Below are 15,114 nucleotides of genomic sequence, written 5' to 3' on the forward strand. Positions count from 1 at the left end.
AAAGACAGTACCTGCATGTGTGACAGCAGCAGTAACCTGAATAACACCTGTGTGAGCAAGAGAAGGGATGAAGGAAAGAGTTCCTCTTCTGCATGAACCATGTTCAGTCAGACCTTGGCTTCTCCCTTTGCTTCCTGCATGTCCTGTGTGTGCCTCTCTTCTCCCACTCTGTTTGCTCAATAATCTTAAAATCAGAACTTCTTCAAGTCCACATTTCAAGCCGTCAGTCCACACTTACATGACAAAATTCCATGTAGAACAGAAACAAAGATAAAGCAATTTTGAGCTTGAAAATTAATGGCTCTAGATTTATCCATATTTACCCCAGGAGAACCCAGTGTAGAAAAGATACAGTGTGCAAAACCTTCAGAATGTTGGCTTCCAGGATGTGGGAACTGGGAACTTGTGGGAGTGGAATAATTCCCTCAAGGATGAGTGAGATCTCACTGCCATCACTTCGCAGTATTTAAGACTACCTATGAAGTGTTTTACATCCATTTCTCATCTCCATCAGAATAAATCAACAACTCTGCAGTGCTGAAGTAATTTTAAACAATGTAACAAGAGCTTACCTTCCTTTTGGCAGGTTGTGAAGACTTCATTAGCTTTGTGTTTGAATTTGGAAAAAGTTTATGTTCTATGCATCTGACAGAAGATGAGATAGCTTTGTTTTCTGCGTTTGTTTTAATGTCAGCAGGTAAGAGATGAAGGTTTCCTCTAGATCTGTTTGGTGTTGTTTTTATTTTGAGGCTTTTTAATGATAACATTGCAATTGTCAGACATTGTGGAAATAGCTTTTTGAGTCTCACCAAATTTTTTATTTTAATAAACACATTAAAACTATTAATTAAGGAACCAATTTATTGAATTGGAAATCCTAATCTAAGCCTTATTTTCTGCATTTTCACCTTGTTGAGGACTCAGCTTCTTAGTAAAGGTTTAAATGCATTTGAGTGAGACATGAGCCAATTCTGGTGAGACAGGCAGTTAGTGATCTCCCATAGTCAGCTTTCCATGTGTGTGAGCTTGCAGCTGCGCACAACAGAAAACTTCCACCATTGCCATTTTAGTGTGACTGGGGACACTGGGAATTATGGTGCCAGATATCCAAGTCACCCCAAAAGTCACCCTGGGTTTGCCATACATGTGGCTAAAATAAGTTAATAATCACAGATGAAGGTGCACAGTGTGCTCCAGGTCCTGGAAAGGCTTCTTGGGTCAGGTGGAACAAGGTATTGGGGCAGAAAGTCAGTTTGTGCCTGGCCTGACACCTGAGGAAGGAAACTGATTTCAGACTGCAGCATAGTGGACTCAGGAGTGAGGATGGAAACTTGTGTTAGCAATGGTAGGTTTATTGAGTCTATCATCAATATGTTCTCATGCTGTTGGCCAGACAGGAAGTGTGGTAGCCCTGTGTCTTAGCAAGCCACAGAACCTTACAGTTCTGTCACACCAGGAATGTGGCAGTTAATACTGCTTTTCTGCCAGAAAGTTTAGCTGCTTTTTAAAAATAGCTGAATCTTTGCATCTGATTTTTCTCTTAAGTCACTGCAAGTTCTGTAAGATCTGCAAGATCTGGTGGTTTTCTGTAAGCTCTTAGCAAGAAAATCCACTCCAGCTACTTGTTCATTGTATGATTTATTCATTTCCCAGTAAAAAGTTGCTAGCCTCATTTTGTAAACACCCTGCATTTTACAGATTTTCTTAGCAAATGAATAATAGATCTTACCCAGATGCATTACCTTCTCCTAAATAAGGGCTTTATAAAAGTAACTTTCGGTGCATGTAATAAAGGTATTTCAAAACCTATTAATTTTGAAACTCATTTTCTATATGAAAGTATATATAACAAGTGGAAGGAAGGTTGCAAACAGGAAAAACGAATCTGTAAACAGACTTAGTACTTCCTGGTGTGCTGTGATCCATGTGTGCATTACTAGAGGTTTTAACTCCATTTATATTCAGATCGCTCATGGCTTCAGGAGAAAGTAAAAATTGAAAAACTCCAACAGAAGATCCAGCTAGCACTTCAGCATGTCCTACAGAAGAACCACCGAGAAGATGGAATTTTAACAAAGGTAAGAGTTGTCCTGTGCCATCTCACTGAAAGAGTGGCTTCATCTGACTGCTCTGATTATGGGGTAAAAGCTTATACACAATTATTTATAAACCCAGAATTCTTTGTTCAAAATTGAGCTGCCTAGTGAACCTTTTAACTAAACCTAGAAGAGGTGAAATGATGATGTACTAGGGAACAAGGTTGATAATGGTCTGAAAAGGAGTATTTTTATGTGGAACTTCGTGAAAACTGATGAAGGTTTTTTTCGTAGTTCTCCTACACAACACTCCTGCCACACAGAATACTATTTCAGTGCTACAACATGCATGCCTTAGTATTTGTGGAATCTCTGCCTGCATGAGAATTAAGTTGTTATAACATGCAACACACAAACTAAACTTGTTTTTCAGACTTCTGGGAGAAATTCCCCACATAGCCTTTTTCTGGTCTTCCAAATACTGATGCCTAGGAAAAAGAGGCACTACCTAGTTATACTGAAGTATCTTCATGTAATTTCTCAGAAATGGGAGACTGGTGTGATGTTACAAGAAGTAAATCTGAAGAACTGGGGAAAGATAGGTGCTTTACTTTTACCTTGCAGAGGTAGTTCCTTTTACACCTCTGCATAGCCAGAAAGCTTATGCTTTGTTTCACACCACAGAATTAGTTACAATAGAAGCAGGATGGTCCAGCCTGGGCTATGCAGATTTTTTCATTTCAAATCCTAGCTCATGTAATTTTCTCTCAGTGTATACTTTGGATACCTTTGTTGGAAGAGTCTTCCATATGCTTTGATACAAACACTTTAGTCAGTAACTTCAGAGAGTACCCTCATGATATTTTTAAAGTACATCTTTTTTACCTTATTTGGTTTAAGGTAAATCAGTCTAATCTATTGCAGTGCCAGTTCCCTCCATAGTATTCACAGTGGGTTTAAAAGCAGTTGAGATTGCCTTTTTCCAAGAGGATAATTTAGTGAGTGATGATCCAGCCCTGAAATACTTGTTTATCAATCCAGTGAGGAAACCTAATGCCACATTTTCCTAAGAACTTAATAAATACTATTTCACAAATAGCGTGAGTCCATTACTTCCATACTTTTAGCAAATAGCCATGACTGTGCATCTGAAATGTCCTTGTTAAGCAAATAATTTGGTTTGGGAGAGCTTTAATCCTTACAGCAAGATTGGGAGGCCTGGTTCTATGTATGACCATATGATTTGTGTTCATTTTTTTACAGTTAATATGCAAAGTGTCTACTTTAAGAGCACTGTGTGGACGACATACAGAAAAGCTTATGGCATTTAAAGCAATATACCCAGACATTGTGCGACTTCATTTTCCTCCACTTTACAAGGAGTTGTTCACTTCAGAGTTTGAGCCAGCAATGCAAATTGATGGGTAAACGTATCACCTAAGCACTTCTAGAATGTCTGAAGTACAAACAATAAAACAAAAGAAAGGAAAAAAAAGGAAAAAAAAAAAAAAGAAAGAAAACCAAGACACTTTATATGGCCCTGCACAGACCTAGGGAGCCAACACACTGCACACCTCTTGGCGGTCAGGGTCAGGCGAAGGATGGGAAACAATGAAACAAAGTTGAACTTGTTTTTCTCATGCATATGATTTCCATTATGCCTACAAATATGGACCCTTTTTCTGTCTCAACTTCTCAATCCTTGACTTCTGTTTACACAGACTGAGGGTACTAATGTCAGAAGGTTGTTTTCTTCTGTAGTTCACTGCCCAGACTTTTGACAGAACAATCAATTTGTTGGTCAGAACAGAGTCCACCTAGTAATCAGCGACTGGTGTGCGTTGCAGAGATTTCAGCATCAGTTTGCACAACTTGCTCATTGTTTCATGAAGGACGATTTTTTTTCACCTACCACTGTTTGCCAGTAGACAGAACGGCATGAAAAGGGTCCATAGCAATAGCAACAATAGCATTATAATATATTACAGGGTAAATGGGCATGAAGACTATATATAGCAAAAGAGATATTGTTTATATATTGTTTTAATTAATATAAAATGTAGTTACTGGTATAGCTTTTCTTGTTGAATTGATAAGGCACTTTCATTTTGCACCTTTTTCTTTAAATTAAATGCTAGCGTGTTCATTGTTGTGTTGCATGTGCACCAGAAATTCAAGTTTAACTGAAAAAGGTTTGGCAGGTACTGGTACATTGGGAGGTATTTATGCTGCTGTTTTCTGTGTTACTTTTAAAGAGCGGCTGGTCATATCCTGAAATAGCTACAGATTTTTTTAAAGAGCTGAAAATAATGACAATTTTCTACATTGAAATAATCTTTTCAGAAGTTAAATTCAAAGATGCTATTATTTTCAAATCTTTCAAACCTGGATATTTCAAAAGTCAAAAGCCTCATTTTCCAAGGTTCTGAGTTTCCACTGTCAGAGTTGAACTAATTAATTACAGATCATTTACAAATGAGTAACACAGCATCTTTGAAAATCAGGCTATTAAATAGTGTATTTCTGCCCACCATAAATCCAGGTTTGAAAGTATTTATTCAAGTCTTTATCTACAGTAAAAGTATGTGTGTGACATGCTTGCGGAAAAGTAATTTTTATACGTAGTATTACATACTTTTGTACTCCATATTGTAAACAATGCCTTCAAATGCCAAGCTGTAGCCTATCAAAATCCATAGGTTTGTCTTTCACTTCAGTGAAATCAGACACACTGACCCCTGTTCTTCTAGCGGCCAGCAGTTCAGTTTCAGGGAGCTGAACAGAGAAGTGTGTTCTCTCCTTTTTTAAAAAGACGTACTTTAAAGTTGATCGATGGGGACAGACTAAGAAAGGAAAGGCACACTGTTGTTAGAAAGCATTAGTTTGTATTCAGTACAAGCCTGGAAATCATAAATATCAGAAACCTGCATTCTGTATTGCATAACCAATCAACAAGCTGAATCTTGCAGTATTACTAATTACCATTCCCTTCAGGAAGAGTTCTGTCTGAGCAAAGCTGGCAGTAAATATAGTTCTGAAGGAAGCCGATTCACATAAATGACGTCACAAATTAAACTGTGGCTGTTTGAGCAGAGGTGTGTAATTGGGTTTGGATGAGATGAAGATGCATAACTGGATGCCCTGCAGGCCATCACAAAAGCAGTTTTGATGAAGTACCTGAGAAAAAGCTGGGAGCATCACATAATGAAAAGGAATGAGACAGAATGTGCCCTACTGCTTAACTTCCAAGGGTAAACAATCTCATATACCTAACAGTTGTTGAGAACTAACAAGTGAATAGAAGCACACCAAAGCCCAAGTATTTTAAAAAAGAGAATCAGATCAGTGGGTTCTGATTCGCAAAATATAAGTTCATTCTATGATTTGAACATGTTTCCTTTGGGGTCAAATATGTATGAGGTTTATTAAAAATGTTCCAGTCTAGCACATCAGGGAAGGTTACAGCTATCATTTATCTGTAGGCTTTGAAAGGAGGGCGAGAGGAGAGCATCACACTTCCTCCTCAGAGCAGTGTGCCCGGTGTGTGGGAGGGGAACACCTGCAGTGCTGTGAGCACTGGGATGGAGGCAGGAGAAGGCTTTTGGAAAAAGTCCACGGAGCTGTCTTTTTCCTGCTCCATCCTGCTTGCTCCTGAAGAGGCGGCTCACAGCCCAGCACATGCTCTCTCCACTCCCACTGAAACTCTTCTCCTAGGGTCATTGTTTACTTTATTGGAGTAACTGGCATTCTAATGTGTGTTCCTATTTTTGAAGCACCCCTTTTAACTAAAATGTTTTCTGAATGTGACCAGCCTTTGGTGCTAGTCCTGTAAAGATCAACTAAACTTAATCTCAGTGTCAACTAATGAGTAGTGAAGTAAGACCTGTACTATTTTAGAGTGATACACCTCCTACTTCTGACAATGTAGACTACCAGGCAAAATATCTGAGGATTAGTTTTCAGTCATATCCTGTTCTTACCTTTTCATTATGAATATTAGGGCTTTACCAGGCATCTAGGTGCCAGTGGTTTTGTTTGGAATCTGTTTAGCATATTTACATTCATAAATCATTGACAATGTAAGTCTTGGAGCATTTACTAGTAAAATACGTAACATTAAAAAGGTTTCAAACAGGGCCTTAGCTGAGAGTGATCTTCCAGGTCAGAAAGTACTGTCATTTTGGTTTGTGAGAGCTCACGTGTACTGGGACCTTGTCAAATCAGGCTGAACATAACACATCCCAAGTAACTCTGCTTTCCTGGTCACAGTTAACAGCCACCTGGCAATAGAGCGTAATTTTTGGGTTGCTTCTCATGGATAGGGAAAAAAGGGGATACAGCATAGCAGACGTACTGATAAGACATCTGTTGCCAAGGAGGTTTTTATGCAAGGGGACTCAGAGCAACATCAGAGTAGCTGGTTGGAGATGGCCATGTAAGAACCCAGCACAGCCGAGGAAATGCCCTCTGCAAACCCCTTGGGACTGTGCCTGGTATCAGGCCATCAACCAGTTAAAACCCACTGGAGATCAAAGGATATTCACATGAGTATTTTCATCATCTTCCCAGCTCACTACAAATAAAAACACTAGGATAGCTGAACATAATATTTTAAGTTTTGATGACCTAGTCCTTAGAGTCTGCAAAGATATTTTCCTTGGGAGTTTTATCTATTCCTGGAGATGTTTTCTGGCTTTCCAGGCTATACTGTCATCTGAACCACCCTAATATGTCATCACCTCCAGCATTGTTTGACGTATGGAATTAGGTAAAAATTGAGGCTGTTGTTAAGTTTGGTTGTTCTTTATTAGCTTAACTTAGTATGAATACCAAGATATCTGTCTTTATGTGCACCTGTGTGTGTGTGAAAGAGTCCATTGTGTGCACACATGAGCGTATGTGTGGGACGTGTGAGCGGCTGCTTCTAGGCTGTTAAGTGTCAATGGAATAAAGAAAATGTATTCAAAATACTTAAGTCAAAAATAGAAGGTGGTAAAAAGATTTATTCTATACAAAGCCTTGTCTGGACCACTTTAGAGAGACTTCTATTTTTTTAACCCTTCTATAAATGTTTGATGGCACTTGAAATATTCCTGCAATAAAATGTGATTTGTGTAAACATTAAAAAAATTTTGTAATGTGAAACAATGAAAGAAAGTAATGTAATTTTTCTAAAAAACAAAAAAAAAAACCACAAATGAACGAACTTTGTATTATTTTCTTGATGGAATTTGTCTATTTGTCTTTGGAAAACTTTTTATTTCATTGAATGTGCCATAGTAGAGGTGTGTTTTTCTTTTTCTTTCTTGTTTTTTTTATTTTTACATTTTAGATTAAAGGAATAGCTGTGTTCCGACATTCCAAAATGCAAGGTGACATAGTAATGATAAAAAGGTTTGATTAGTAAGCTTCAATCATTGTTGCTTTTTTTGCACATGTTCTTCATTCCTCTACAGTGCAATATGTACATAGAGCACTTGCGGGTGTAACCTTGATCCCTCAGGGAAAAATACATATTTGTACAGGATTTTTTTTTGCCTTTTTTTCTTTTCTTTCTTTTCCTTTTTTCTTTTTTTTTTTGCTAAGGAATGTCGATTGAATCACTTGTCTGTTGTTGAGGGGCAGCCAGATAATAATCCTAAACCACTGTCACAAAACATTGTTTAAATTTTGTGCCCTTCTATTATTTAAGAAAGAAAAATAAAAGTTATTTTCTGACAGTTCTTTGTGCTGATTGGTGAAAAAAAGGGTAAATAGATAAGCACCTTATGATTGACTTAACTGTGAATGACAATCCATCTCGTTATCAACAAGAGAAGCCCTATCATTTTGGAGCTGGGGTTTATAAGTCAGAAACTAATGTGCTCAGGGATCTTCTAAAACTCAACAGGGTGGCCAGTACTGCTGGTGGAAAAAATTACTTTTTAAAAAATATGCTAGTATTTCTTCCCTTCCCCCTTTCCCCAGGCACAAGAGAACTGGATGGTTTTTTTTAACTAAATGCTCTGTGTGCCTCATTCTCTTGCTCACTCTTGCAGTAGAGCTGCTTTTTGGTTGGTATTGTGCTGAAAACCGAAGTACTCCAAATAGCACAAAGATTTTACAATTATATTTTACAAGATAAATGCTGACCCACTAAATAAATGATTGAAATTAATTTCAGTATCCTCTGGACATTTTTATAATGATAGGACTACTTTTCCAGCTGAAATTCAGTGTTCTGCACTAGAAAATGGCTTTTTAGTATTTAAATTATTGTCAAAGAAAATCAATCAGTTGGTGAGAATACAGTAAGAATGGAAAGGTCATGGTTAGGTTTCAGCAGTGAAGTCACACAGAAAGCAACACACATCTGCAGGAATACAGTAACACCACTTCAAATATTGTCTGTCATTGTTGCAGATGTTTCATGGTAAAGCCAAAACCTGACTGGAAAGAAATACTGAGGCTGAAGAAATTTTCATGTCTAGTACATCAAATGCAGCAATTCTAAGTGATTTTACAATGGCACCAAGACCCAGCAATATTTAGAAGTCTCCCAGTGCCAAACTATAGGATGCTGGATGCCTGTACCAATTAGCTGTTTTACAGCTTCATATTCTTTTGATAATGCAAGTAGAAAAGTAAATAACTACGAACAAAAATGAACAAGACTTCAACACTTTGCTTACGTTGGAAAGACAGTGAATTTGATTTCTCCATCAAATCTGTCTGCTTGGAGAAAGCCTCAGTTTTCTGGTATTTTTGAGGGTTTTTCCACAGGTATATGGCTTCCAGTTGGTTACTTTAGATTGCTTAATAAATAGGGAAACTGCACTTACAGTTTCCAAGCTGACAGCAGAGTTTAGCTTGGAATGGCTTTCCAAGGCAGACAAGCACGTAGCAAGTATGATCAGTTGGTGTTCTTCAGCAGGACAGAATTCCTATTGCTGATTCACAGTGGACCCTATTCTTTATGTATTTGCACGTCAGAATGAACAACCTCTAAGCTGTTTTAACTGTGTAGTGGGATGATCCAAGCATTACAATATATTTTTTGGATTGGCATAGACAATCCCCAGTCTGTACTTGATGAACAAAACAGGTTACACAGTGTAAGCTGTGCATTTTTTTTTATCTAGACATTCCTAAACTTCTCAATGTAGATAAACCTATTAATATAAATGCCAGAAACAGAACTTACTATACAATATCCAAAAGTAATAAGCAATTTTCTCTTGAGTATTCATAGTATGGAATTCTACCTGTGCTAGCTGATTCAGATTGCACAGAACATCTTTCTTTTCCTTAGCTGGAGAAATAAAACTATTTGAATTATTTTTCAATTATTAATACTAGTATTTATCACTTTTAAAGTTACATCCATTAATATATTTTAATATTAGCCTCTGACTTTCTTTTTAAATATTCCTGTCAGTAAATCATTTGGTGGAAATGAGGGCAAATGCATACAGATACCAAATACAACAACAAAAAGAAAAGTTTTAAAAATGTAAATGAGTATTTATTTTAAAATCCTTGCAGTATGTGCTTTAATTCTAGTACTGTGATAATGGCTTGCTACATAATGCTAAGTCACTGGACTTGGGGAAAAATACGTAACATAATATACGGTCTTTCTTTGGAACTTTATTCAGGTACTAAATAGAATTTTAACATCTAAACAGAAGCTGTATTCTACCTTTTCCATCTATGATGTTGCTGTTTGTCTTTTTTTTTTCTTTTTTTTGCCTTTATCATTGGTAGAATATAGCAATAACTTTATAGCAATAAGTAGGCTATCCAAATAAGAAACAAAACATGATAAAGGCTTCAGATCAATACTCATAGGCTCATTTCTGCCACAATATTCACTTGTATGTCTTCCCTTATCATTTTATTACTTCTTCAAGCTGAACTTCACAATCAAGTTGTTCAACTTGATGTGTGACATCACACTTTGTTAACATCTGCATGTTTTCAGTGTTCACATGTCCTATGTATACTTGTGTTCCTTTGTTAGTGTTTCTCAAGGTTTCTGAAAGCACAATCTCTGTGAACTATATTTCTGCACAGGGCTCTCTGTGTTGGAATTGACTTACATTTCCTGGGGCAGGGAGTGTGAATAAGCTGGAATTATTGGCAGCGTTTCCTAACTGAAGGAACCAAGCTGCTACAGGTACTTGGGAACTCTCCGGCCACTGCAAATGCAAAGTGCAGTCCCAGCTGGCTCCTCAGATCGTGCGGCGGGGCTGCAGCTCCCGAGTTCCCTGCCCAGTGCGCTTCTGTACCCAGCACGAGCATGTGCTCTGCAAAGAGCCGAGCTGGGTGTGCCTGGCGGGCTGTTTTGATGATCATCTAAACACTCGGGCAGCGTTCAAACAGCCAGTTGTGACTTTCAGTTTGAGAAACGCTACCCTGAAATACCCCACAAAGTCTTAATGTAGATGCACAAACTTTACAGGAACTTGTAATCTGTAATGCTATCTATATCTAATGCAGAGAATTCATAAGCAATACAGTGAATTTTATTTCACAAAAAGGCATATGTACTGTACACCTTTTTAAATCCAAAATGTTCCTCATTTCTACATTGATTTAGAAACAAGTTACAGAACAGTGGTCACTATTTGAAGTATTAGGACATTAACTGGCTGCTTCTTTATATGTAACTGTATTGTCTGCCTGCTCCTTTTCTGGAGATGTGTTTTTGTATTGGATGTTTGGGCCAATGGGAGGCTTCAAGCTACAATGTATTTTCCCAGATTAAATATATTTAACATATGACAAACCCCAGACAAGGCTTTTTAAAATGTATAAAGAACTGCAGTGTTAGGTGGTTTATTTGCAAACTGTTTTCAATGTTGTCCATTTTTATGGCACCTTTAACAATATTGTTTCCAAAGTACAAAAAAAAAAGGTTAAAAATATTCTAGCCATAACTGAATGTCAAGCAATAAAAACAAATGACTTTTTGTGCATAGATTTAAAAGAAATACAAGTTTTAGACATCTGCATGTAAATGCAATCTCTTGTTTACTGCTTTCTTAAACTTGAGCAACTGATTCCTTATTTTACTACTAATTTAAGGACTTGTAATGGCCTGTAAACATTTTATCTTGCTCTATTCTTTCAACTCTAACTTTGTCTCTGCTTTGGAGTCATAATATTTAATGTTGTTCTGCTCACCTCTATACAGTTAACTTTTTGCTTTCATTCTGTATAGATAAAATTATACTATAAACAGCCTACACAGTGCAAATATTTATCTGTTTATCAAATATCACATTATGCTGTATAATATCTGTTTTACTATATAATCTATTTTAGACATAGCTGTTTAGAACTAGAGTGTGCTATTTTTGTGTTTTTCTGATGTGTGGTGCTAGATAAGTTACTTTTGTGAACAAAAACAAACAAACCCCTTTTATTCCTAGACAATACCACCTTTGGGTCTTGTTAATTTCACTGAGTATAACTATATATAAATATATATATTTGTGTATATATATATATACACCAACATATGCCCAACAAGTACCTGTATCAGAGTACAAGATTTGGGACATGGTTTTCTCTTTAAATGCATAGTGTCATTATATAAATTATTCTATAGTATATTTAATAAGGAGAAAATTACTTCACCAGTACAGATACTTGATATCAAATGTAGAATTTTTTTCTACATTATTAACATTATTAATTATTAATGTTATTAAAATTGTTCTGTCTAGCTTGTTATCCTTTCGGTTACTAAAACAGTCTGCCTGTATTGTATCAAAAATAAGAAAAACATATAATCTGCCAGTATAAAATAATTAAAATATGATGTCTGTCTGAAAGGGAGGTAGTTATTTGGCTTGTTGGGGGAATTCTATCCTGTTGTTGCATCAGAAATTTATAGGTGTTATTCTGCTGGGTGCCTTCCTCCCTCCTCACTTTAAGTAGGATCTGTACACACTCAGACTGCAGATGTTACTGGGCCATGCCTACACACTTAACTCCAGTTACTGTAAATAGGAATGTTGTGTAAATCTGCCGTGATAGATGGATGGCTAAATTCAGTCCCTGGATATGCTTTATTCACCATGCATACATATCCAAGGACAGCCAGTAGCAACTCAAGTTAATTAAGAAGTGGAATTTGCAACATTTTGTCAGGTATGGGGGGTTTTGTTTTTATTTTTTCATGTATACCTTAATTTACGTAGTCGTATACCCTTCAAAATATTCCTATCCCCTGCTCCTTTCATTCTAGATACTGTTTTCATGTTCATTCTTAAAAACTGATGGATATCAAATATCTAACTAAGGAGGTAATTAACCTTTTAAATATTTATTAGAATTTTTCTGTAATATTACTGAATTTATAAGATCTTTAGCAAAGATTTTTGAGCAATTTATTAATAACAATGTTTCTGTTTACTGCACTTTTTGATAATAGAAGGTAGTGAATTTTAAAGCCATGGTTCTTGGCTTCCATGCACTGCTTTTATACCCTAAATCCAAGGAATATATATATATAAATATTTTTTTTTAAACAGCAAACATACTGTTGACCTAAAAACAAAAACAAACTTTACTGCACCATGGGTATATTTTCATAAGTGGAATGTTTAACTTTAAACACTATCAGGACAATTATAAAAACCTCTTGAAGCTACAATCTTATTTAAATATAAGCCATGATAATTTTGTTTTCCCTTCTTGATTTAAGTCACCTTTTGATATTTTCAAAGAGAAAAGGATTCACTCTTAAATTTGTACGTACCAACCTATACGTGATGCCAGGAACACATTCTCCCTATTATTTTAACAGTTTGATATATTTATGCAAAACCATTTGGTTAACATTTATCCTCCCTCTTTACTAAATGTTCAACATACCAACACCAGAATAAATGCTGATTACAAATATACATCAGATTGAAGATGAAGCACACAGACTTAAAAACCTCGTTGAGTGATATGCTCAAATTTCTGTAAATACACACAAGTTTAATGCAATTATACTGTACATGTAAATATGTGCTGTCTGTTATGTGTACAGTATGTATAAATTCCTTTTCTAGCCACAATCAAACGTAAGCCATCAAGAGGAATATTAAACTGGTATTGTACTAAACCTTTGCTAATGATCTTTACCCAATCACTTCACTTTTCCCTTCCATAGACCTTTCCAACTCACTCTTATGATAGCCTGCTTATATTCAAGTTTGTTATTTTACTCGGTCCCGAAAAAAGTATTTTGATTCATTTTGTAAATATGACTGTAAAAATAAGAGATTTAATGTTGTCTTTTAAATACTCCAATTTTCATTCTAATATGAATGTTGTTATATTGTACTTAGAAACTGTACCTTTAATATTACATTACCTTTATTAAGTGCATTGAACACATCGATTTTAGATGTGCTTTATGTACTGTTATCCTGTAATAAAACTTCAGCTTCTAATGGAAAAGTCTGTCTTAATTTTTTTGTCAGTCGCATCTTCTTTGTTTTTCTGAATTATGGTTTATTAGGTTTATCCCTTAAGGAATGCACTGATACAAAATTAGGCTACGCATACATTAGAGCTGTTTTGGCATGTGCAGCACATTTTATTCAGCAGCAGGGAAATAAGATGACCCCCAGACACCTTTTAAGCTCCCCTTTTGGCTAATGAGAGCTTTAAGCCTTCTCAGAATGAATGTGGATTAGTGTAGCTTCCCTCCATTTGCAGGCGTCTTGTTTGGAATCACAGCTCACTACATCAGGTGCAAAATATAAGAAATTTGGCACCAAACCCTCCAAGCAGAAATACTACTTCAGGTCAGAGTCCTAAATGAGGATTTGGGTACCAAAATTGAAGTTTTAATACAATTTAGGCATCAGAAGTCAAAGGTGCAATTCCCCTCTTCTGTGCTAACATTGGGAACACCTGAATGTGTCAGCTGCATGCTTGGTCTTGACTTCAGGCAAGTGAAATTCTCCTTCTGCATGTACTAAGAAATGCCTCAGTCTTGACAGAGCTTTTAACAGCTCAGTATTTATATGCCTGACCACGATCCAGAAATAGATTCCAGCATTCATCTTTGAAGCACTGTATCTGGAAGCAGCCTTCACCTACAGATCAACTCTACCAAAAAAGCAGTGTAAGTGATAACTCCTAGAACAGTAGCACTAAGCAGTGCCATGTGTTCTACAGCATCTCCATGTCTACAGCAGTCAAGACACTGAAAACACAGATTTAATTTTCTTATCCTCAGGACACAATTCCTGCCCAGTCTTCCCAGTCACAGGAGATTTCCTAATCACCAAGATACAGGTTAGGGAAGAGCTTTAAAAAGAACTGTGTAATTCTTTATAAAACACAGGAGTTTTTCCTGAGGTGAAACAAACTGAAGACTCCCTGCCTGCCATAAGGAAAGCTGGAAAGCTAACTGTACGTTAGGAGGTGGTGGGTTTGACTTCTGATTATTTCACAGAACCACAGAACTGCTGAGGGTGACAGGGAATTCAAAGGTCACAGGCAGGGCCTCCTTGATCTGGTTGCCCAGGCCCACGTCCAGCTTTTGGATAGTTCCAAATATGGTGACTCCAAAACCTCCCCGGGCAACCTGTGCCACTGTTTCATCACCCTCCCTGCCCTCCCAGTAGTTAATGTTTATGTCATGGAAGTACAAAGATAACCAGGAGGAAGTAGAATCATTTTATTAAAAAAAAAAAACAACAAAAAACAGTACTGCAGGTTTTAGAGAGACGCAGCCTGAAGCAGGATTTAAGCTGCCACATTCATCAAAATAGGCGTTCTCATAATTCAGCTACAGAACTGTTACCATACCTGGGTTGGGAACTAACATCTCTCCACAAGGACAAGGACGTCACTCCACGGCTAGGCTCTGGGTCGGTCTTTCCAGTGGGACAGAAAACCTTGCTGCTTCTCTAAGATAAACTAGTCAAGAGGGCAGAATGAAAATCACTGACCTTAAAACTGATCTGCAAGCAAGGTGAAGACTCCCTTGTTGGAGGGTTTGGAAATCATTCTGAATCAACTCTAGGTTTTCCTGTATTTGTGTAATAGCCCCCCGTTTTAATCAGGGGACACCAAGCACACA

General features: G+C 36.9%; 1 protein-coding gene across 4 annotated transcripts in view; it reads left to right on the forward strand.

The window, feature by feature from the left end:
* The window catches only part of RORA (RAR related orphan receptor A), a 353,631-nt gene extending 340,153 nt beyond the window's left edge, over nucleotides 1-13,478 (forward strand). For all 4 annotated transcript variants that reach the window (XM_033070470.1, XM_033070473.1, XM_033070471.2 and 1 more), the window contains 3 exons: nucleotides 587-697; nucleotides 1,966-2,078; nucleotides 3,300-13,478. In XM_033070470.1, the coding sequence (XP_032926361.1) occupies nucleotides 587-697; nucleotides 1,966-2,078; nucleotides 3,300-3,464 (389 nt within the window). In that variant the 3' untranslated portion in view covers nucleotides 3,465-13,478. The remainder of the gene's footprint in view (nucleotides 1-586; nucleotides 698-1,965; nucleotides 2,079-3,299) is intronic.
* Nucleotides 13,479-15,114: the final 1,636 nt, after the last annotated feature.

Source organism: Catharus ustulatus, chromosome 12 (assembly GCF_009819885.2).
Source record: "Catharus ustulatus isolate bCatUst1 chromosome 12, bCatUst1.pri.v2, whole genome shotgun sequence".
In the NCBI taxonomy this organism is placed as follows: Eukaryota; Metazoa; Chordata; class Aves; order Passeriformes; family Turdidae; genus Catharus; species Catharus ustulatus.